At 37.3% G+C, this 23,484-nt stretch overlaps 1 protein-coding gene across 7 annotated transcripts in view; it reads right to left on the reverse strand.

The window, feature by feature from the left end:
* The window catches only part of FAM135A (family with sequence similarity 135 member A), a 129,635-nt gene that overhangs the window by 77,517 nt on the left and 28,634 nt on the right, over positions 1-23,484 (reverse strand). For all 7 annotated transcript variants that reach the window (XM_060030397.1, XM_060030402.1, XM_060030401.1 and 4 more), the window contains one exon: positions 19,059-19,138. In XM_060030397.1, the coding sequence (XP_059886380.1) occupies positions 19,059-19,138 (80 nt within the window). The remainder of the gene's footprint in view (positions 1-19,058; positions 19,139-23,484) is intronic.

The raw sequence follows: 23,484 nt of genomic DNA on the forward strand, positions 1-23,484 counted from the left end.
GGGAATGTAAATTGATACAGCCACTGTGGAGAACAGTATGGAGGTTCCTTAAAAAGCTACAAATAGAACTACCATATGACCCAGCAATCCCACTACTGGGCATATACCCTGAGAAAACCATAATTCAAAAAGAGTCATGTACCAAAATGTTCATTGCAGCTCTATTTACAATAGCCCAGAGATGGAAACAACCTAAGTGTCCATCATCGGATGAATGGATAAAGAAGATGTGGCACATATATACAATGGAATATTACTCAGCCATAAAAAGAGATGAAATTGAGCTATTTGTAATGAGGTGGATAGACCTAGAGTCTGTCATACAGAGTGAAGTAAGTCAGAAAGAGAGAGACAAATACCGTATGCTAACACATATATATGGAATTTAAGAAAAAAAAAATGTCATGAAAAACCTAGGGGTGAAACAGGAATAAAGACACAGACTTACTAGAGAATGGACTTGAGGCTATGGAGAGGGGGAAGGGTAAACGGTGACAAAGCGATAAAGAGGCATGGACATATATACACTACTAAACGTAAGGTAGATAGCTAGTGGGAAGCAGCCGCATAGCACAGGGAGATCAGCTCGATGCTTTGTGACCGCCTGGAGGGGTGGGATAGGGAGGGTGGGAGGGAGGGAGACGCAAGCGGGAAGAGATATGGGAACATATGTGTATATATAAATGATTCATTTTGTTGTGAAGCTGAAACTAACATACCATTGTAAAGCAATTATACTCCAATAAAGATGTTTAAAAAAAAAAAAAAAAAAAAAAAAAAAAAAAAAAATATCCTGTGATAAACCATAATGGAAAAGAACATAAAAAGAATGTATGTATGTGTATAGCTGAGTCACTTTGCTGTACAGCAGAAATTAACACATTCTAAATCAACTATACTTCAATACAATCAATGGTTAAAAAGGAAAATGTTGCTATAACAAAGGAACAGTCATAGAACAAAAGAGCACTTGAATTTTAAAAGAAAAAATGGAATGAGACGGAGTGAGGAAAAGGAGGGGAGAGAGGAAGGAGAAAGAGAGATAGACAAAAAAAAGAGATAAAGAAAAGCAAAAAGCTCAAAAAAGCAGTTACGGCTGAAGAAGTAACCTAATAAATACAGCAAAGAGGAATAAATGGAAAAAAAGGAGAGGAAAAAAACTAAAAATTAAGAGAACCAGTGAAGATGGTCCACCATCTAAATGACAGAAGTTCCATAAAGAACGAACAGAGAAGACAAATGGGAGAAAATGATTAACAAACTAAGAAAATTTCCCAGAACTGAAGTACATCTGCTTCCAGAGGAAAAGGGCCCAATGAGTACTGAGAGACCAGAGGTACATCATCGTGTGCCATTAGGGCAGCCAAAACAAAGAGAAGATTCTACAAGATTCTTGAAAGGGGAAAAGGATCACATATAAAGAACTAGCAACCAGAAAAGCTTTGAAACTCTCAACAGCAAGGCTGCAACCCAAAAGCCAATGGAGCAATATTCTCAAAATTCTGAAGGAAAGAGTTCCAACCTAGAATTCCATACTTAGCTAAACAAGTGTAAGAGCAGAATAAAGACATTTTTAGACACTAAAGGTTTCAGAGATATTTATTTCCTACACCACTTTCCCCAACAAGATAATAGAGAATAGGCTCCACCAAAATGAGAGAGTAAACCAAGAGACAAAATAGGTGTTAGGAAACAAGATCCAATGCACAAGGAAGGTACAGGGAATCCCTAGGAAGACAGGAAGGAAGGTTCCAAAGAGGTCCTCTGTCTTAGATACAGAGGTGACTGACCAAGATTGGATCAGTGTGCTCAACCCACAGCTACACCGAGGTCTATCATCTGAAAGACCTGTGCTGCCATGGGGCCATTTTTTAACCTAAGGACAGATTAAAAGCTTGGCCAGATTCCTTTCAGCACTTGATTTGCTTGAGGGTGCACTAAGAACGTTTCTGCCCTATAGCCTAGATCATACGAGGGCAGTCTTTTCCCCTCATAGAGGTTTTCTGCTTTGCCCTACTCCTAAGAGTTGAAGGAAGGAAAACTGAACGGTAAGTGTAGATGTAAACCAGCCTATTCCACACATTGGCTATCTAATACTCCACCATGCCGCGACCTTGGCAGGAGCCCTGGATGTGTGAGTTCACACAATACTCCATCACACTACGACCTTGGCGGGAGCCCTGGGTGTGTGAGTTCACACAATACTCCATCACACTACGACCTTGGCGGGAGCCCTGGATGTGTGAGTTCACACAATACTCCATCACACTACGACCTTGGCGGGAGCCCTGGGTGTGTGAGTTCACACAATACTCCAGCACACTATGACCCTGGCAGGAGCCCTGGATGTGTGAACTCACAAAATATTCCATCACACTATGGCTTGGAAGTGTGGATTCACACAAGTCACTCCTGACCTTGCCCATTAACTCCCCTAAGGGATCCTGAAACGTTTCAGTGCACAGAAGCACACCATAACCCAGGGACTGCTCAGCTTTCTCATGGCAGCAGCTTTCCCCCACAGCTGAACTTGTGCTTGCTACTCAGTTTTTCCAAACTCAACCAGACACGTCCTTGGCATATACTCATAGGTAATGAAACTATAAGCAAAACTAAAGAATGATTAATACAAAAGTCAGGAGGATTACACAGGGCGCTTTTATGGTACTAATAATATTCTGTTTCTTAAATGAAGGGTTGGTACCTGGAAGTTTATTTTATCACTTAATAAAATAATGTTTTACATTATCTTCAAAAATGTCTGATACATTTCACAATAAAATTTTAAATGCTTATTGCATTACCTATGTCATGCATTGTTCTAAGCTAAGTAGACCAGACCAAACCAAAACAAACCAAAAAACCACCTTCCCTGCCCTCATCTAATTCTGTAAATTCCATCTGCACTAAGTGTGACAGAGAAGGACAGAGTGCTGTAGCATCTCATAAGATGAGGGTGAACTACGTCTGCAGAGTCAGGAAAGGCTTTGGTGACAATACAGCATTTGAGTTGAAATACCATGAAAAAGTTAATCAAAAGAAGACGGAAGGGAGGAGAATTTCAGGAGGAAGGAGCAGAAACTTCTTGTTAGCAACTGCGAACAGCTATAAAATAGGAAATCGACAGTAACACAATAATAGTGGGGGACGTTAACACCTCACTTACACCAATGGACAGATCAACCAAAATGAAAATAAATAAGGAAACAGAAGCCTTAAATGACACAATAGACCAGATAGATTGAATTGATATTTATAGGACATTCCATCCAAAAACAGCAGATTACACTTTCTTCTCAAGTGCGCACGGAACATTCTCCAGGATAGATCACACCTTGGGTCACAAATCAAACCTCAGTAAATTTAAGAAAATTGAAATCATATCAAGCATCTTTTCTGACCACAACGCTATGAGATTAGAAATGAATTACAGGGAAAAAACGTAAAAAACACAAACACATGGAGGCTAAACAATACGTTACTAAATAACCAAGTCATCACTGCAGAAATCAAAGACGAAATCAAAAAATGCCTAGAGACAAATGACAATGAAAACACGACGATCCAAAACCTATGGAATGCAGCAAAAGCAGTTCTAAGAGGGAAGATTATAGCTATACCTCAAGAAACAAGAAAAATCTCAAATAAACAATCTAACCTTACACCTAAAGGAACTAGAGAAAGAAGAACAAACAAAACCCAAAATTAGCAGAAGGAAAGAAATCATAAAGATCAGAGCAGAAATAAATGAAATAGAAACAAAGAAGACAATAGCAAAGATCAATAAAACTAAAAGCTGGCTCTTTGAGAAGATAAACAAAATTGATAAACCATCAGCCAGACGCATCAAGAAAAAGAGAGAGAAGACTCAAATCAATAAAATTAGAAACGAAAAAGGAGAAGTTACAACAGACACCACAGAAATACAAAGCATCCTAAGAGACTACTACAAGCAACTCTATGCCAATAAAATGGACAACCTGGAAGAAATGGACAAATTCTTAGAAAGGTATAAACTTCCAAGACTGAACCAGCAAGGAATAGAAAATATGAACAGACCAATCACAAGTAATGAAATTGAAACTGTGATTAAAAATCTTCCAACAAAGTCCAGGACCAGATGGCTTCACAGGTGAATTCTGTCAAACATTTAGAGAAGAGCAGACACCCATCCTTCTCAAACTCTTCCATACAACTGGGGAGGAAGGAACACTCCCAACTCATTCTATGAGGCCACCATCACCCTGATACCAAAACCAGACAAAGATACTACAATAAAAGAAAATTACAGACCAATATCACTGATGAATACAGATGCAAAAATCCTCAACAAAATACTAGCAAACAGAATCCAACAACACATTAAAAGGATCATACACCATGATCAACTGGGATTTATCCCAGGGATGCAAGGATTCTTTAGTATACGCAAATCAATCAATGTGATACACCATATTAACAAACTGAAGAATAAAAACCATATGATCATCTCAATAGATGCAGAAAAAGCTTTTGACAAAAGTCAACACCCATTTATGATAAAAACTGTACAGAAAGTGGGCATAGAGGGAACCTACCTCAACATAATAAAGGCCATATATAACAAACCCACAGCAAATATAATTCTCAATGGTGAAAAACTGAAAGCATTTTCTCTAAGATCAGGAACAAGACAGGGATGTCTGCGCTCACCACTATTATTCAACATAGTTTTGGAAGTCCTAGCCAGCAGACTAGCAACCAGAGAAGAAAAAGAAATAAAAGGAATACAAATTGGAAAAGAAGAAGTAAAACTGTCACTGTTTGCAGATGACATGATACTATATATAGAGAATCCTAAAAATGCCACCAGAAAACTACTAGAGCTAATCAATGAATTTGGTAAAATTGCAGGATACAAAATAAATGCACAGAAATCTCTTTCATTCCTATACACTAATGATGAAAAATCTGAAAGAGAAATTTAGGAAACACTCCCATTTACCACTGCAACAAAAAGAATAAAATACCTAGGAAGAAACCTACCTAGGGAGGCAAAAGACCTGTATGCAGAAAACTATAAGACACTGATGAAAGAAATTAAAGATGATACCAACAGATGGAGAGATATACCATGTTCTTGGATTGGAAGAATCAATATTGTGAAAATGACTATACTACTGAAAGCAATCTACAGATTCAATGCAATCCCTATCAAATTACTAATGGCATTTTTCACAGAACTAGAACAAAAAATCTTAAAATTTGTCTGGAGACACAAAAGACCCAGAATAGCCAAAGCAGTCTTGAGGGAAAAAAATGGAGCAGGAGGAATCAGACTCCCTGACTTCAGACTATACTACAAAGCTACAGTAATCAAGACAATATGGTACTGGCATAAAAGCAGGTCATAGGTCAATGGAACAAGATAGAAAGCCCAGAGATAAACCCACGCACCTATGGTCAACTAATCTATGACAAAGGAGGCAAGGATATACAATGGAGAAAAGACAGTCTCTTCAATAAGTGTTGCTGGGAAAACTGGACAGCTACATGTAAAAGAATGAAATTAGAACACTCCCTAACACCATACACAAAAATAAACTCAAAATGGATTAGAGACCTAAATGTAAGACTGGACACTATAAAACTCTTAGAGGAAAACATAGGAAGAACACTCTTTGACATAAATCACAGCAAGATCTTTTTTGATCTACCTCCTAGAGTAATGGAAATAAAACCAAAAATAAACAAATGGGACCTAATGAAACTTTAAAGCTTTTGCAAAGCAAGGAAACCATAAACAAGACAAAAAGACAACCCTCAGAATGGGAGAAAATATTTGCAAATGAATCAACGGACAAAGGATTAATCTCCAAAATATATAAACAGATCATGCAGCTCAATATTAAAGAAACAAACAACACAATCCAAAAATGGGCAGAAGACCTAAATAGACATTTTTTCAAAGAAGACAGATAGATGGCCAAGAGCACATGTAAAGCTGCTCAACATCACTAATTATTAGAGAAATGCAAATCAAAACTACAATGAGGGGCTTCCCTGGTGGCACGGTGGTTGAGAGTCCGCCTGCCGAAGCAGGGGACACGGGTTCGTGCCCTGGTCTGGGAAGATCCCACATGCCGCGGACTGGCTAGGCCTGTGAGCCATGGCCGCTGAGCCTGCGCGTCCGGAGCCTGTGCTCCGCAACGGGAGAGGCCACAACAGTGAGAGGCTCGCGTACCGCAAAAAGAAACAAAACAACAACAAAAAAACTACAATGAGGTATCACCTCACACCAGTTAGAATGGGCATCATCAGAAAATCTACAAACAACAAATGGTGGAGAGGGTGTGGAGAAAAGGGAACCTTCTTGCATTGCTGGTGGGAATGTGAATTGATATAGCCACTATGGAGAACAGTATGGAGGTTCCTTAAAAAACTAAAAACAGAATTACCATATGATCCAGCAATCCCACTACTGGGCATATACCCAGAGAAAACCATAATTCAAAAAGACACATGCACCCCAATGTTCACTACAGCACTATTTACAATAGCCAGGTCATGGAAGCAACGTAAATGTCCATTAACAGAAGAATGGATAAAGAAGATGTGGTACATATATACAATTATTACTCAGCCATAAAAAGGAAGGAAATTGGGTCATTTGTTGAGACGTGGATGGATCTAGAGACTGTCATACAGAGTGAAGTAAGTCAGAAAGAGAAAAACAAATATCGTATATTAACGCATATATGTGGAACCTAGAACAATGGTACAGATGAACCGGTTTGCAGGGCAGAAGTTGAGACACAGATGTAGAGAACAGACGTATGGACACCAAGCGGGGAAAGCGGCGGGGTGGTGGTGGTGGTGATGTGCTGAATTGGGAGATTGGGATTGACATGTATACACTGTGTGTATAAAATGGATGACTAATAAGAACCTGCTGTACAAAAAAATAAATAAAATTAAATTAAAAAATTAAAAAAAAAAGAAACTTCATTTATTTCTTACTTCATATGGTATTAGGTACACGGTCAGCACTTGTGGAGAAATTGGAACTTGTGTGCACTGCTGGTGGGGATGTAAATGATGTAGCTACCATGGAAAGCAGTATGGAGGTTCCTCAAAAAATTAAAAGAAAACTACCATATGATCCAGCAATCCCACTTCTGGATATTTATACAAAAGATTTGAAAACAGGGTATTGAAGACATATATCTGCACTGTGCTGTTCATGGAAGCATAAAGTCCATCAGCGGATGAATGGATAAAGAAAATGAGATATAAGATGGAATATTTTCAGCCTTAAAAAAGGAGGTGGGCTTCCCTGGTGGCGCAGTGGTTAAGAACCTGCCTGCCAATGCAGGGGACATGGGTTCGAGCCCAGGTCCGGGAAGATCCCACATGCCACGGAGCAACTAAGCCCATGAGCCACAGCTATTGAAGCCTGCATGCCTAGAGCCCGTGCTCTGCAACGAGAAGCCACCACAATGAGAAGCCCACACACAGCAAAGAAGAGTAGCCCCTGCTCACCGCAACTAGAGAAAGCTCGCGCACAGCAACCGACCCAATGCAACCAAAAATAAATAATAAATAAATTAATTAATTTTTTTTTAAAAAAGAGGGAAATCCTGTCATACGCTACCACATGGATGAACCATGAGGACTTATGCTAAGTGCAATAGGTCAGACGAATGCTGCGTGATTCTACCTACACGAGGGATCTCACATCGGCACTCACGGAAGCGGTAAGTACAAGAGTGGTTGCTAGGGGCCAGGAGCTGGGGTAAATTAGGAGTCCTCGGTACACCATGTTCAACGTACAGAGTTTGTCAAACAACAATGTGCATACAGTTAGCAACACTTAACACTTAAAAGTTTGTTAAGAGAGGAAATTTCATGTTACGTGTTTTTTACCAAAAAAAAAAAAAAAAGAGTGCTTTACTCTGGAGTGTTAGTAACCCATGGCAATTTATTTAGAGAGAAGCCTTGAGGTTTTCGTCCTAAGGTTAACATTAATTTCCTGACATTCTGTACTTGGGCCTGGGGTGCCCAGCTGTCCTGATTACAGACCTTTAATTTATCCCTGTTTTCAGGCCCGCCTCTCACTTTCCTTCATCTGCTATTCCCATCTGCACGCTTGCAGGGAAAGTATCCTGAAAAGGTAGTTCAGCTCCTACTTCTGTTTTCTGTCTTTCAAAATTCACTGAAATATTTTTGTTATTCCTTCTTACACTCCTTCATTGCTATTACTGAGGAGTCTTGGAAACAAGAAGACCAAGACATATGTGTGTACTCAGTTTATTGTCTTGAGTCGGAAAGCCTCCCTGCTTTTTAACACTTATTTGATGATAACCTCCATCCATGAGGTTAGGAACCACATAAACACGTTTCATTGCTTTGATTTACGAGTGAGGACCATGTCTTACACATAATAGGCACTCAGCAAGTATCTATTGAAGAACTGAACGTTCATCTAACTTCTTAATTTAGTGCCCTATTTCCTTGTTGAAATGACTCTATTTTCACTTTGCCTATCAGTCATCTGCTAACCCAAACATCAAACCTACACTTTGAGAGACTTGTGGTAGAGGCCTACAAATACTTCCATTAAATCATGATAATTTAGATCTTATTCCTATCACCATCTTTCTGCATTTCCATTTCTTTTGGTTAAACAGCTAGCATTGGTATCTCTCATTTATTCTGTGCACAAGTGAGCATTCATTCAACCATAATTTGCCGCTAAAATAACGAGAACTAAGAGATATGAACATAAATGAGAACACTGTCCTTGTTTTCAGAGTTCCCAGTCTAGTTTGGATAGAAACATTCAAGCAAATAATTGCAGTACAATGTGATAATCTCCTAATTCCTTATTTCCGGAGGCCAAAGCAAATGGCACTGTAATTATTACTGTCTCTTCAGCCAGGTAAAAAGACCACAAATGGCAGTGACAGAAGGAAGCCGCTGAATCCAGGGAAAGGAAGTGGAGGCTTGTGATGCCAAATGGACTCAAGTTTCATAATCTATGCAAGAGTTTATTGCAAGAGCTAACTTTCTGGTGATTTTTCCATTCACAGTTGTTGAAATTATTCAGTTCCTGATAACAGTAATGAATTAGTGACATAATATGAATTGTCTCTAGCTATATATTTCTTTAAACTTGCCTCATTTTTAAAAGCATTTTTCTTTAATGATTCTTGCTGTTTGTTTGCACTAGAATTCCATTTCTGAATTGGAAAAAATGTGTTAAGATGCTAAGAGTTGAAAGAAGTCTATAGAAAGCGCTATGACAACATGGCAGAGGAAACTCCTCAGTGCCTAAGGGAGGCATCTACGGGCTAACAAAGGAGACAATGAGGGGAGGAATGTGCACAGAATAGGAGGGAGGTTAGAGCCCAGAGAATTTGTTCCAGAGAATCCACAGGGACAATGGTGGGAAATAAAGTCAGACATGTAGGATGGGGGTCAAGTCATGAAAAATCTTCACAATTCAGAAAAATCTATCACAACATTTCAGTGTCTGTCAAAGGAAGGCCCTGAAAGGTTGGTGTCTGGGCAGAGCTTAAGGAAACAACTAACAGGGGAGAAAGAGATGGTTCTTCTAGCAGCACTGCAAAATACTGACGCTTCATTACAAGTGGCCAGTTAGCCACTGCCAAGGCAAAGCACCTGGGCCAACTCTTCCTGATACCTAGCCCCTATTTCCAGACTTCCCTTTTTCTTTTATTTATTTTTTAATCAATTAATTAATTAATTTTAATTTATGGCTGCATTGGGTCTTAGTTGCTGCATGCAGGCTTTCTCTAGTTGCGGCGAGGGGTAGCTACTCTTCGTTGTGTGCGCGGGCTTCTCATTGCAGTGGCTTCTCTTGTTGCGGAGCACGGGCTCTAGGCATGTGGGCTTCAGCAGTTGTGGCTCGCGGGCTCAGTAGTTGTGGCTCGTGGGCTCTAGAGCGCAGGCTCAGTAGTTGTGGCACACGGGCTTAGTTGCTCCGTGGCACGTGGGATCTTCCCAGACCAGGGCTTGAACCCGTGTCCCCTGCATTGGCAGGCGGATTCTTAAGCACTGCGCCACCTGGGAAGTCCCCCCCTTTTTCTTTTCTTTTCTTTTTTTTTTTAGAATTTATGTATGTATGTATTTATTTATTATTTTATTTTTTGGCTGTGTTGGGTCTTCGTTGTTGCTCACGGGCTTTCTCTAGTTGCGGCGAGCAGGGGCTACTCTTCACTGCGGTGCGCAGGCTTCTCATTGCGGTGGCTTCTCTTGTTGCAGAGCCTGGGCTCTAGGCACGCGGGCTCAGTAGTTGTGGTGCATGGGCTTAGTTGCTCCACCTCATGTGGGATCTTTCCAGACCAGGGCTTGAACCCATGTTCCCTGCATTGGCAGGTGGATTCTTAACCACTGTGTCACCAGGGAAGCCCCCTTCTTCTTTTAACCACTACCACCAGTATAAAAGCACTGGGTGGTGGTAGGTAGGAAAAAGAATGCAATACAAATATGCACAAGGAATCTTACCCAGAATAGACAGCCTTAGAAAAACCCTGGTCAAACACAAATAGCTGGAAATTTCTTTTTGGTTCAACCAGGTTTGACTTCTTATTAGTCCAAATGTTTATCTAGTTGTGAAGCTTTTATCGAAGTGGAGAATATACTTTTTTAGTAATAAGACTTTCCCTGCATATTATTGCTTGAATTTTGGGCAATTTCTCTTTCTTTCTCCCCATACACAGCAGTCTTACAGAAGAACTAAATAGATTTTTTTTTCCAAAGAGGACACTAAAATGGCCAACAGTCACATAAAAAGATGCTCAGCAAGGCTAATCATCAGGGAAATGCAAAACAAACCCACAATTACCTATCACCTCACACCTGCCAGAATGACCCTCCTCAAGAAGAAAAGAGACAACAGTGCTGGCGAGGGTGTGGAGAAAAGGGAACCCTCACACGATGTTGGTGGGAGTGTAAGTTGGTCTGACCACTGTGGAAAACAAAAACTAAAACTAGATCTGCCATACAGTCCAGCAATTCCACTTCTGGGTATACCCAAAGGCAACGGAAATGGGATTTTGAAGAGATATATGCACTCCTGTGTTTACTGCAGCATCATTCACAATACCCAAGATGTGGAAACAATCTCAATGCCCATCAACAGATGAAAGGATAAAAAAGGTGTGGTGTATATACACACAATGGAATATTATTCAGCCACAAGAAAGGAGGACATCCTGCCATTTGCGAAAATATGGATGGATCTTGAGCACATTATGCTAAATGAAGTAAGTTAGAGAAAGATGGTACGTATGGTATCATTTATATGTGGAATCCTAAAAAAAAGCCAAACTCATAACGAACAGAGAGTAAAATAAGAACAATCTTATCTTCCCACCCCCGCCATCCCCTTGTATGGGGGAGTGGGAAGATAACACTGATGTAGCTTAAGGGTATGAGCTTGCAATGAGTATAGTATAAATAAGTCATAGAGATCTAATGCATAGCATAATGAATAAAGACAACAATACTGTACTATAATTAGGTAATGTGATAAATATCACTACAATGGCAATCAAAGTACAATATACAAATGTATCAAAGTAATACATTGTACACAATGTTAAATTTATACAGTGTTACATTATTCAATAAAAATGCCAAATTTATTCAAGAAAAAAGGAACAATAGCTGACTTTTAATGACTACTTATTACTTACTTATTGCTTCTCACTACTACTACTAGCTACCATCTATAGAGCACTAACTATGTGCCAGGCACTGTGCTTTACGGATATTGTTATGAATCCTTTAGGCAATCTTATAGGGCAGGGATTAACATATCCATTTTATAGATACCAAGCCTCTGATAACGTAACTAAGTTGTCCAGGAAATAAATGCCACTGCTGTTTGCTGCAAAGCCTGTGCTTGGTCTTCTATGCCACACTGATAAACTAGTTCAAAGACATACCTGCAGTTCACTCTTACACTCACTACAGAACCCCACACTAGAGGGGAAGAGCTGTCTCACTGAGGAAGAAAAGACCCAGAGAAGGTGCTGAAGAGGGCAGACCATACCAATCAGCTCTCCTGTGTACAAGCAAGGCCAACCCTTAAACACGGAGAAGGGAGAGGCACACAAACGGCTCCAGTAGCTCCCTCTTCCGAGACTGTCCTTACATCAAGCGGGTGCTGAGATCCTAGAGGTCACCTTATTGCAGCTCTTTAACATCTACGGCAGTTAAGATAGGATGGGAAGCCAGGACAAAGTACCCACTATTTACTGAGCACTACACTGGGCCTCTTGACCCAATTTTCTCACTTAATTTTCAAAAAACACACTGTGAAACAGGGATTACTTCCATTTCACTGATTAGGAAAGGCTCAGAGAAACTGAATAATTTGTTTAAGACCATAAAGCTAGTAAACAGCAGAACAAGACTTGAAACTAGTTATGTCTAAATTCAAATACTCTGTGCAGATTACACGAGCTTTATATGAATAGAAATGGAAGCCCAGGTACCCAGATTTCTGTAATAAGTTATAAAGTCCAGGGACTTTTCTGAGGTCTCTTCCTCCCTTCGGTTTTCCCCTCTTGCCCTTGGTCATCCTGGTTCATGCTTCTTGTCCAAGAAATGGTTTTATTGATGTTTTTAAAAAAATTTAGATTTACTTATTAACATGAGATGTTATCCTATGTGCTTAATTACTATGTTGCATAAAAGAATTACATAAATCATAGGAAAACATCCAATTAATAATGTAAGTTTCAGCTCTTTACAACATTAAATGGTTCACAAATGGCATAGTAAATGAGTCAAACTTGACTGCTTCTTATTCTTTCTTGTATCACTAGAAGCCCAATAACAATATCCTACATGTATATGGCCCTTTACAGTTTGCTATGAACTTTCACTTATTGTAAAGCAGGTTACACATTTCACAGATAAGAAACTGAAGCTCACAGAGGTTGAGTTTTCCAAGGTAACATAAAAGGAAGCTGGTATCCTGATTCCAAGGAATTACTTTGTTAACCACAACAAAGCTGCACCTTTGACTCTACAACTACTAAAATACCTAAGATATACCTATAGCTATCTCGATTTCATAGGTGACCCAGATCAATATCAAAACGAGAACTAGATTTGCCTTGTCTTGCCAGAAACTTAAGATCCTCCTTCTTTATGTTGGATAGTCATTTCAATTTTATAAACCCTTTTCCTCTTGTGTTACCATGGAAATGGAAATGCTGTTTACTTGTTTTCAACATTTGGAATAAATCCATAGACAAAAAACACAAGATTTAACTACAGTTACAAATCCGAATATGAATGTTAGCAATCTTGATAATATAAAACAAAGGATATGTCCAACAGGTTGGGAAGTGGAGGGAAAGAGAAAATTTGAAAAAAGAGGTAAGATTGTTTATATCCTTACTTTAGAAAATGAGGGGTCTGTCATATGTGCTGAAATAAGAAACAGAGCTTTAAATATTTCATTTGAAGCTCCAGTAATGATCAAAGAGAAATGTGAGAATAATGGTACCTCTTAAAAAATAGGGAGAGAGGGAGGAAGTGGTGTGACATAAATTGTCACAGGACGTGGAATGTCCATGTAGGGGAACCATCAGGGCTAGAGAAACAGTTAAAAGCGGGTGAATCCAGAGAAGGAGCTATGGTTTGCACTACTAATCTTTCTGAACTAATGGATCTTTTAACTCTTTGCTGGTATTATTTGCATAAAAATATTTTTTTCAGAGAAAAGGGATGGATAGATACGAAAAATCAAATAAAACAGTATACGTTTCTTTTTAAAAACTACTATCACTATTAGAAATGGCGAGTTGTTCTTGATTTTTTATCAAAATTGTACATAGTCTTCTAACATTTCAATCTGGAGCCAGCTTCCCAGAACCGGCAATGACTTCTCTGTTGTAGAAATCTCTGAATGCACTGTTGTTATTCCGTTTTCAACAGCCCCATAAATACTCACTGTCTCTCATGACTGATGTTATTATAAGATGACAGCTATGTCCTGACTCAAGCCTCTCACTGTCAGCACAATCTTGTGCTGGAAATAATTTAAACATGTTGCAATAAGCTGTATAACACCATCTAATTCCCAAACCATCTAACCTGCCTACTGCAACTCACAGACAAAATCATCATTTTTTTCTCTTCTTCTTAAAAGTTTTCCAGAAATATTCACCTGGTGTAAGATACATGGTAAAATATAGAGCTGGAAAGAAAAGGTCTTGAGATGGAAGCACAAATCTAAATTAGAGGGCTTCCCTGGTGGCGCAGTGGTTGAGAGTCCGCCTGCCGATGTAGGGGACGTGGGTTCGTGCCCCGGTCTGGGAAGATCCCACATGCCACGGAGCAGCTGGGCCCATGAGCCATGGCCTCTGAGCCTGCGCGTCCGGAGCCTGTGCTCCGCAACGGGAGAGGCCACAACAGTGAGAGGCCCGCGTACAGCAAAAAAAAAAAAAAAAAAAAAAAAAAATCTAAATTAGAAGAAAAATAGGGTATGTAACAAAAAGTACAGAGAAAATTCAAGCCCTTGGAAGGAAACGTGAACTGTTAAGGAACAGAAGCGAAAAGAGACTTAAACATATTTATGTTGTTAGCAAGGATGAGTCTAGAAATCAGTGATATATATTTATTAAAACGAAGTCAGCCAAATACATAGGAGTAATTTCTGGAGGCAGAAAAATTTTGGAAGGATACTTTTTCCTAACAAATTTACTAATACTAAAAAGGTACACATACTCCAGGAACTCTTAAATATCATTTTAAAATGAAACAAATCTTGGGGGAGGAAAGACATAAAAAGAGAAAGGAACCAATACCTCTTAGATTGGAATAAACTGGCTGCCTTTCTTTGCTCTTTGTTTTTCAGATTGCTGGTGAGGAAACTCACCTGAACATTATTTTGGATCTACTATATCTGTGAACCTCTAATAAGTCATGACATTCCATCAACCATTATTCTCTATAATTTTCATACAAACTTAAACATTCAACACCATAGGCTACTCTAGGGTATACTGGCAGGAAATACAATTGGGATGCCAGATTTACATTCCCAGGGAGGTTTCAGAGGATGGTTCAGAAGCTGTGGAACATGACACACATAAAAGGTAGCCAAGCTGGGGATGGTCTTGGGCAGGAAAAGCAGCACGTCTCACAGTTCATTCAGCACCACTGCATTTGTAAAAGTGTTGATATCTTTGTGTACCATAGCTCTGATGAACATAGATGCAAAAATCCTCAACAAAATACTAGCAAACCAAATTCAAGAGCACATTAAAAGGATCAAACACTATGATCAAGTGGGATTTATCCCTGGGATGCAAGGATGGTTTGACATATGCAAATCAATGAACGTGATATACCACATTAATGAAATGAAGATAAATGAAGGATTAAATGAAGGATAAGAATCATATGATCATCTCAACAGATGCAGAAAAATAATTTGACAAAACTCAACATACTTTCATGATAAAAACTCTCAATAAATTAGGTACAGAAGGAATGTACCTCAACATAATAAAGGCCGTTTATGACAAGCCCACAGCTAACAAATCCTCAGTGGTAAAAAGTTCAAAGTGTTCCTCTCAAGTCAGGAACAAGAAAAGGATGCCCACTCTTACCACTCCTGTTCAACACAGTACTAGAAGTCCTAGCCACAACAAACTGGCAAAAAAAGAAAATTAAAGGCATCCAAATAGGAAGAATTAAATTCTTTAATTAAATTAAAGAATTTAAAGGAAGAATTAAAATCATCTCTGTATGCAGATGACATGATCTTATACATAAAAACCCTAAAGTCTCCACCAAAAAGCTGTTAGAATTAATCAATGAATTTAATAAAGTTGCAGGACACAGAATCAACATATAAAAATCAGTTGCATTTCTATACACTAACAATGGACTGCTTGAAAGAGAAATCAAGAAGAAAATCCCATTTACAATAGCATGAAAAGCAATAAAATACTTAGGAACAAATTTAACCAGAGGAGATGAAAGACCTGTACACTGAAAACTATAAGACACTGGGGAAAGAAACTGAAGAAGACACAAATAAATGGAAAGATAACCTGTGTTCTTGGATTGGAAGAATGAATATTGCTAAAATATCCATACTACCTGAAGTGATCTACAAATTCAATATAATCTCTATCAAAATTCCAATGGTATTTTTCACAGAAACAGAAAAAATTATCCTAAGATTTGTACGAGACCACAAAAGTTCCTGAATAGCCAGAGCAATCTTGAGAATGAAAGAACAAAGCTGGAGGCATCACACTTCTTGATTTCAAACTACATTGTAAGGCTATAGTAATCAAAACAGTATGGTATTGGCATAAAAACAGGCACATAGATCAATGGCACAAAAAAGAGAGCCCAGAAATCAGCCCACCACATATGGTCAACTAATACCTGACAAGGCACCAAGAACACATAATAAGGAGAAGAAAGTCTCTTTGAAAAGTGGTGCTGGGAAAACTGGACATTCACATTCAAAAGAATCAAACTGGACCCCTATTATATATCACTCACAAAAATTAACTCAAAATGGATTAGACTTAAATTTGAGACCTGAAACCACAAAGCTCCTAGAAGAAAACAAAGGGGAAAAGCTCCTTGACATTGGTCTTGGCAACGATTATTTGGATTTGACACCAAAGCAAAGGCAAAAATAGACAGGTGGGACTACATTAAACTACAAGGCTTCTGCACAGCAGAGGACACCACCAACAAAAGAAAAAGCAACCTACTGATTGGGAGAAAATATTTGCCAATCATATATCTGATAGGGGATAATATCCAAAATATATAAAGAACCAAACAACTCAATAGCAAAAAAAAATCTGATTTTAGAATAGGCAGAGGAACCGAACAGACATTTCTTGGCAAAGAAGACATACAAATGGCCAACGGGTACATGAAACGGTGCTCAACATCACTAATCATCAGGGAAACGCAAATCAAAAGCACAAAAATGTCAGAATACCTATTATGAAAATGTCAAGAGATAACAAATGTTGGCCAGGATGTGGAGAAAAGGGAACACTTGCACACTGTTGGGGAGAATGTAAATTGGTGCAGTCACTATGGCAAACAGTATGGAAGAGCCTCAAAAAATTGAAAATAGAACCTCCAAATGATCCAGCAATCCTACTCCTGAATATATATTTGAAAGAAATGAAATCAGTATCTAAAAGAAAATTCTGCACTCCCATTTTCATTGCAGCATCATTCACAATAGCCAAGACGTGGAAATAACCCAAGTGTCTGTCAGTGGATGAATGGATAAAGAAAATGCAGTGCTTCTTTAAACAATGGAATACTATTCAGCCATAAAAAAGATGGAAATCCTGTCATTTGCAGCAACATGGATGAATCTGGAGGGCATTAAGCTGCATGAAATAAGTCAGACACAGAAAGACAAATACTGGATGTTATCACTTACATGTGGAAACAAAACAAAAAAGTCAGTTTCATAGAAACAGAGAGTAGAATGGTAGTTGCCAGGGGCTGGGGTGTGGGAGAAATGGGGAGATGTAGGTCAAAGGGTACAAACTTTTAGTTATAAGAAAAATAAGTTCTGCAGATCTAACGCACAGCATGATGACTATAGTTAGTAATAAAGTACTGTATACTTGAAATCTGTTAAGAATAAATCTTCGGCCTTCTTCCCCACAAACACACAAAACAACTAACTGTGTGAAGTGAGAGATGTGTTAATTATCTTGACCATGGCAATTTTTTCACATCGTATCTGTATAACAAATCACATATGTATATGTACTGTACAATGTATGTGTATAACAAATCACATTGTACACTTTAAATATATAAAATGATATTTGTCAATTATTCCTCTATAAGGCTGAAAATATATATAAATAAAAAGGTAGTCCAGAAAAAAGAAGTTTGTCTACAGTATTTTCCAACTGGCAACTTTAGGAGATACAACAGAGCAGGACATTTAGTCTGCTGATTAAGGTCAAAAAGGCAGTACCAATCTGTCCTGTAACATTAGTTGTTTTAACCTGTTTCCTAGAAAGTAGACTTACAAAAGATCTATTGACAATAAATGTATACTCCAACATGTACACCAGCCCAAGAAGAAAATTAATTTTGAAAAGAAAAAAGGTACATATTTTTGGTCATAAGCAATAGGCCTCCCTGAGCATTCTGACAGTCTTCAGAAAGAGTAAACTCTCCATTACGTACAATTCATTAAACTTTAACATTAACCAGCATTTTGGTATCCATAGTACGCTAAGAAAGATAATCCTCAACACTTCAAATTCCCAGAATATATTTTTAAATTTCAAAAATGAACTGAACTGTGCTCAACATAGCTTTAATATTAGGTATACTTATTATTTTGTGATGCTTTGAAAACTAGTAATTCATATTAGAAATATATAACTCTCTAGTACGTTTCATAAACCATTTCGTTTTCTAACTGCTTAGACTGAAACAGAGTATACTGTATCAGGAAAGCTGAAAAAATGCCCAATGATTATGTCAGGGCCACCAATCCTTTAATGCTAGTGTGTCTCCTCAGAATATGAGTAATAAAAGAGCGGCTATAACATGTCTATTTTATGCTTTCTGGCCCTTTGTTTTCTAATTAATCAACCAGAAAAAAAAAGTGGTTGAAAAATATTCTCAAAACGCATACTATAAAACTTTATCATAAAACACCTTTGTGATCATGTGTCAAATTATGTGTCCACATTCACTGTGTATTTGTTAAATTTATAGATTACATGATATAAATGATACTACCCCCACTTATGTTTGGTTTCATGGAAATTTCACATACTTTCTTTTATTCACTCGTCATAAGAAACCTAAGAGGGAGACAAGGAACCTATAACCAAGTCTGTTTTACTGAGGCCTCAAATATATTTTTTATAAGAGGTATGAGAATGATGCTCTTTGGCATCTTATATTTGTAATTAAAAGATAAAGATAATTATGAAATTTATTATTGGTCATTATAATGTTGCTTCACATTTTTTAAAAACAGTTGAAAATATTCCTTGGCTTACCTGCTGCATGTAACAAACTAGCTTCTACTCTGTGGGGAACTCTTGGTGGAATTTTCATAGATGCACGAATCTGGTAAAAACTAAAGCAAAAGAGACAAAGAAGTCACTTCAAAACATTTAAAAATATGCAATGCCGCAATTTCTATATATCTATATGTATTAAAAAATAAAGTTGGTCTGCTTCTATCAGTCTCCCACAGTATTTACTGCTGGTGGGAAACAGTGTATCAGATCCACACACAGATCAAATACTAGCATGGCATAAAACCCAAAGGGAAACAGGCGTGTGTAAAGACAGACAAGAGAAACAATCTTACTTTAAATGAGAGAATGCATAGCAACCATAGGAGTTACTAACGATTCTAAGAGTTTCACTGCTTTATTTGATTTATTCATTTTTTTCTTTTAAAAGATAATAAATTATTCTTAAGCATAATTTTGAGAAAATACAGGATTAATAGTAGACAGTTTTAAAAAAATTAGTTTCATACTATAAGATATGTATTTGGTTTAAAGAATTCAGTATTTTTTCGAGGTCATAACTATTCTGTTTAGTTTATGCACTTTTACTTGCTTATTTATTCTACAAAATTAAGAAAAAATATATATTAAACAAAATCTACCAGTCATTAACAATATCAGTTTAAACAGAAAAAATTATGAGATAGAAGTATTATAATATGCTTGTGTTTTAACATCATTACACTACTAGTTTGTGTATGTAATGGAGGATACATGTATCTTTGTATACACACACACACACACACACACACACACACACACACACACACGGGGTTACTAAAAGCTAAATGAAGATTATAAATCAGGGATGACTTTAGATGGACCCTAGGGAGCTGAATATTTAGTCTTTATTTCTCTTTAATAATTTCCTAGATGATAGTTTAAATATTACATTTGTAAATAATACAAAGATTAAAATATATAAATATATTTATTACTATTATTTCTAGGAAGGTGTGGCCTTGAAGAGAACACAGATCACAAAGCCCGAATTAAAGAGTGAATGAAACAGTAGCCAATTAAATTTAGAACCTTTAAAATCACAAGAGACATGGCAAAACTCCACAGAGATAGATGCTTAGTTGAGATTAAGATGAGGTCACCTTGAAGCCGTGAGATGACTGAGAAGAAAAATCAAAGTGGAAAGAGCAGGAGCCTTGGGACCAAAGGAGAGCAAAGTTTTAATTTTAATTACAGATTAAGTGAAATATTGCTATTTTAAAATATTCAGGTATGTGGTATAAGAGCTTAAGAATAAGCAACTGATAGACATTTCATTTTAAATTAAGCACAAGAACTATGTCCTATTTGTAAGTGTACACCCTCAATCCTAATATAATGATTTGCACACATAAATTCAGAGACATTTAAACAACACTCTGCATTTACTGTATACTGTTAAGAGTATCCTAATTTAAAACTCCCTGAATTTAAATGTGCATGTGGGACTTCCTTGGTGGCGCAGTGGTTAAGAATCAGCCTGCCAATGCAGGGGACACGGGTTCAATCCCTGGTCTGGGAAGATTCCACATGCCGCAGAACACCTAAGCCCGTGTGCCACAACTACTGAGGCTGCGCTCTAGAGCCCACGAGCCACAGCTACTGAGCCCGTGTGCCACAACTACTGCAGCCCACGTGCCTAGAGCCTGTGCTCCGCAACAAGAGAAGCCACCGGAATTAGAAGCCCACGCACTGCAACAAAGAGTAGCCCCTGCTTGCTGCAACTAGAGAAAGCCCGCGTACAGCAACAAAGACCCAGTGAAGCCAAAAATAAATAAATGAAAAAAAAAAGTGCCTAAAACATACAGTTCAACATATTAAAAAATAAATAAATGTGCGTGTGTATACATATACATACACGTACCATTAATTCATGACTTATTGAGGACCCACCTATGTTTAGCCACTGGGCTAAGTTCTAGAGATACAGGAGAAACAAACCACTGGAAGTAATTACCTACATTATTTTAAGCGATGTTCACTTTGCATTTATAAAAGCAGTCTATTATGACTGTAAATATATTTTTTAATTAAAATTAATGATACTTTAAAGGTATAAATCTTCAAAAATGAACAAAACTTTCAAATGTGCATATGTTAACTTTTTTTACGTAAAATATCAAATAAGAGATAAAATTTTAAAAGCAAAGGATAAAATATTTCCTTTTCTAAGGGCTGTGGTGAGCTAGGTTATTCAGAACAACTTCTTGCTAAAAAAACAACTAAAACAGCCAAATAAAGTATAAAAATATATCTTTATAAAATTATTGAAGTAACAAAATAGTATGGAATTATCAAACAAAATCAGTCAGGTAGACAACGCAATGAAGCTGCTTTTGTCCTGCAGGCATCTGCTGATCCATTCTGACAAACCTTACTTTCGGCTTTAAAAGCCTGGGTTATATTCCTAATATATAAAGAGCATCTAAAAATTGAGAAGAAAAAGGCCAATTAACCTAAAAAAATGAAAAAGAAAATTAATAAACAGTTCACCAAAAAAGAACTGCAAATGTCTCTTAAATACATGAAAAAATTTTCAATCTTACTTATAATTTTAAAAACTACAAATTAAAACTATAATGGGCTATCCTTCCTCATCTGTCACATCGAAAGAAAACCAGCAGTTTGACAAAATACTCTGCTGGTGAGGCTCTGGGCAAAAAGAAATTCTTCTGTACTGCTGGTGAGGTAAAATTGCGCAACGCCATATGGAGGGGAATTTAGCAATAAGGAGCAAAAACACATAGACATTTACTCTTTGACCTAGCATCCCACTTTTAAGACTATTTCCCAAAGATACTTTAGCAAAAATATTCAATGAGGTAGCACAAGGCTATTCATTGCAGCCTTAACTGCAACAGGAAAACTCAAGAAAAAAGCAAAATGTCCATTATTAAGGGACTGGCTGAATAAACTATGGTGCAACTATACAATGCAGTACCACATGGTTATAAAAAGTAATCTTTTATATATATATTTTAGTATACCTATATTTACATATCTATATTTAGTATATCTATACATACTGCAAAGGAGTGATCTCTAAGATACATTTTTTACCAACAAAAGCAAGCATGGAACATGTGTACTATGCTAACTTTGTGTAAGAAGAAAGGATATGATTATATATATTTTTTGCCTTTTAAAAAAAGTAATAAAAGGGAAGCATATACACAAAACTAATAAAAAAATAAAATGGTTACCTATAGGTGGGGGAATGGGGGTCAGGAGAAGGGACCAGGATGAAAACAAGGCCTCTCTCAATGTATGTACTTCAGAGTTTTGATTTTGGAACCACAAAATATTTTTATATAACAAAATAAATTAAATTTAAAAAAAGCAATCCCCTAAACCACCCTAAAACAACTGAACTTAATGTGTACCTTCTTAACTGCAATTTCACAAAGTTCTTTCAAGTGATTTTTAAAGCATAGTACTTTAAGTGCCTATTCCTCATGGGATATATTCTACAATAAAAGAGAAGCCCAAAGAAGCTTTAAACAACATTTATAGTCTTGGTGGTGGTGCTATTATTTTGAAATTATCTTAGACATATTTGCACACACATGAATAAAGCAAGTTAAGTAATCATGTTATTAGGAACCAAGATTTTCAGTGTAAATGAAAAGAGAGAAATATAAAATTAAAAAAGTAAAATCCTTGTAATCTAAAATTAGAATAGGAAAATAGTAAAAATTTATCATATATTTTTCTTAAAAAAATGTATTTTCTATCTCTGTCAACTGAGAAGGCCTAGAAGCAATGACTCAATAAAAATGTGTATCTTTAACACATATATTACGATTTCTAAACACTATTTCCTACTAAAAGGAACTAGAATCCCGTTGGCTGATTCCAAATCTAGAGCAGGGAATATACTAGAATCTGGAAAAGCTAGTCACAGTAGGAAACACGGAAGCTCTCAAATACTGCCTGGATCACTCCATGAGAAGTTCACAGAAATCAACCTACAAGGCTCTCTCTGAACATCAAGAAGACTAATGATGCAGAATTACCATCAGATACATTAAAAATCCATGAGTTCATATTGGTATAGGCATAACTTGTTTTTATCACACTTTATTCGAAGGTATTGGGGTGGCCAAAAGGTTCGCTCGGTTTTTTCCCATAAGATGGCTCTAGTAGCCCTTGGTTGTCTTTAACTTCATTCAAAACAATTTTATTAGATTGTATGTGACCGCTGTCATATCAGCATGCATTTAAAAAAAGACTTATCAAAATTGGTGAATTTTTGTGCAGCCTTTTTAATATTGAAGATGGAAGAAAAAAAGCAACATTTTCAGCATATTGTGCTTTATTATTTCAAGAAAGGTAAAAACGCAACTGAAACGCACAAAAAGATTTGTGCAGTGTATGGAGAAGGTGCTGTGACTGACAGAATGTG

Source organism: Delphinus delphis, chromosome 14 (genome assembly GCF_949987515.2).
Source record: "Delphinus delphis chromosome 14, mDelDel1.2, whole genome shotgun sequence".
In the NCBI taxonomy this organism is placed as follows: domain Eukaryota; kingdom Metazoa; phylum Chordata; class Mammalia; order Artiodactyla; family Delphinidae; genus Delphinus; species Delphinus delphis.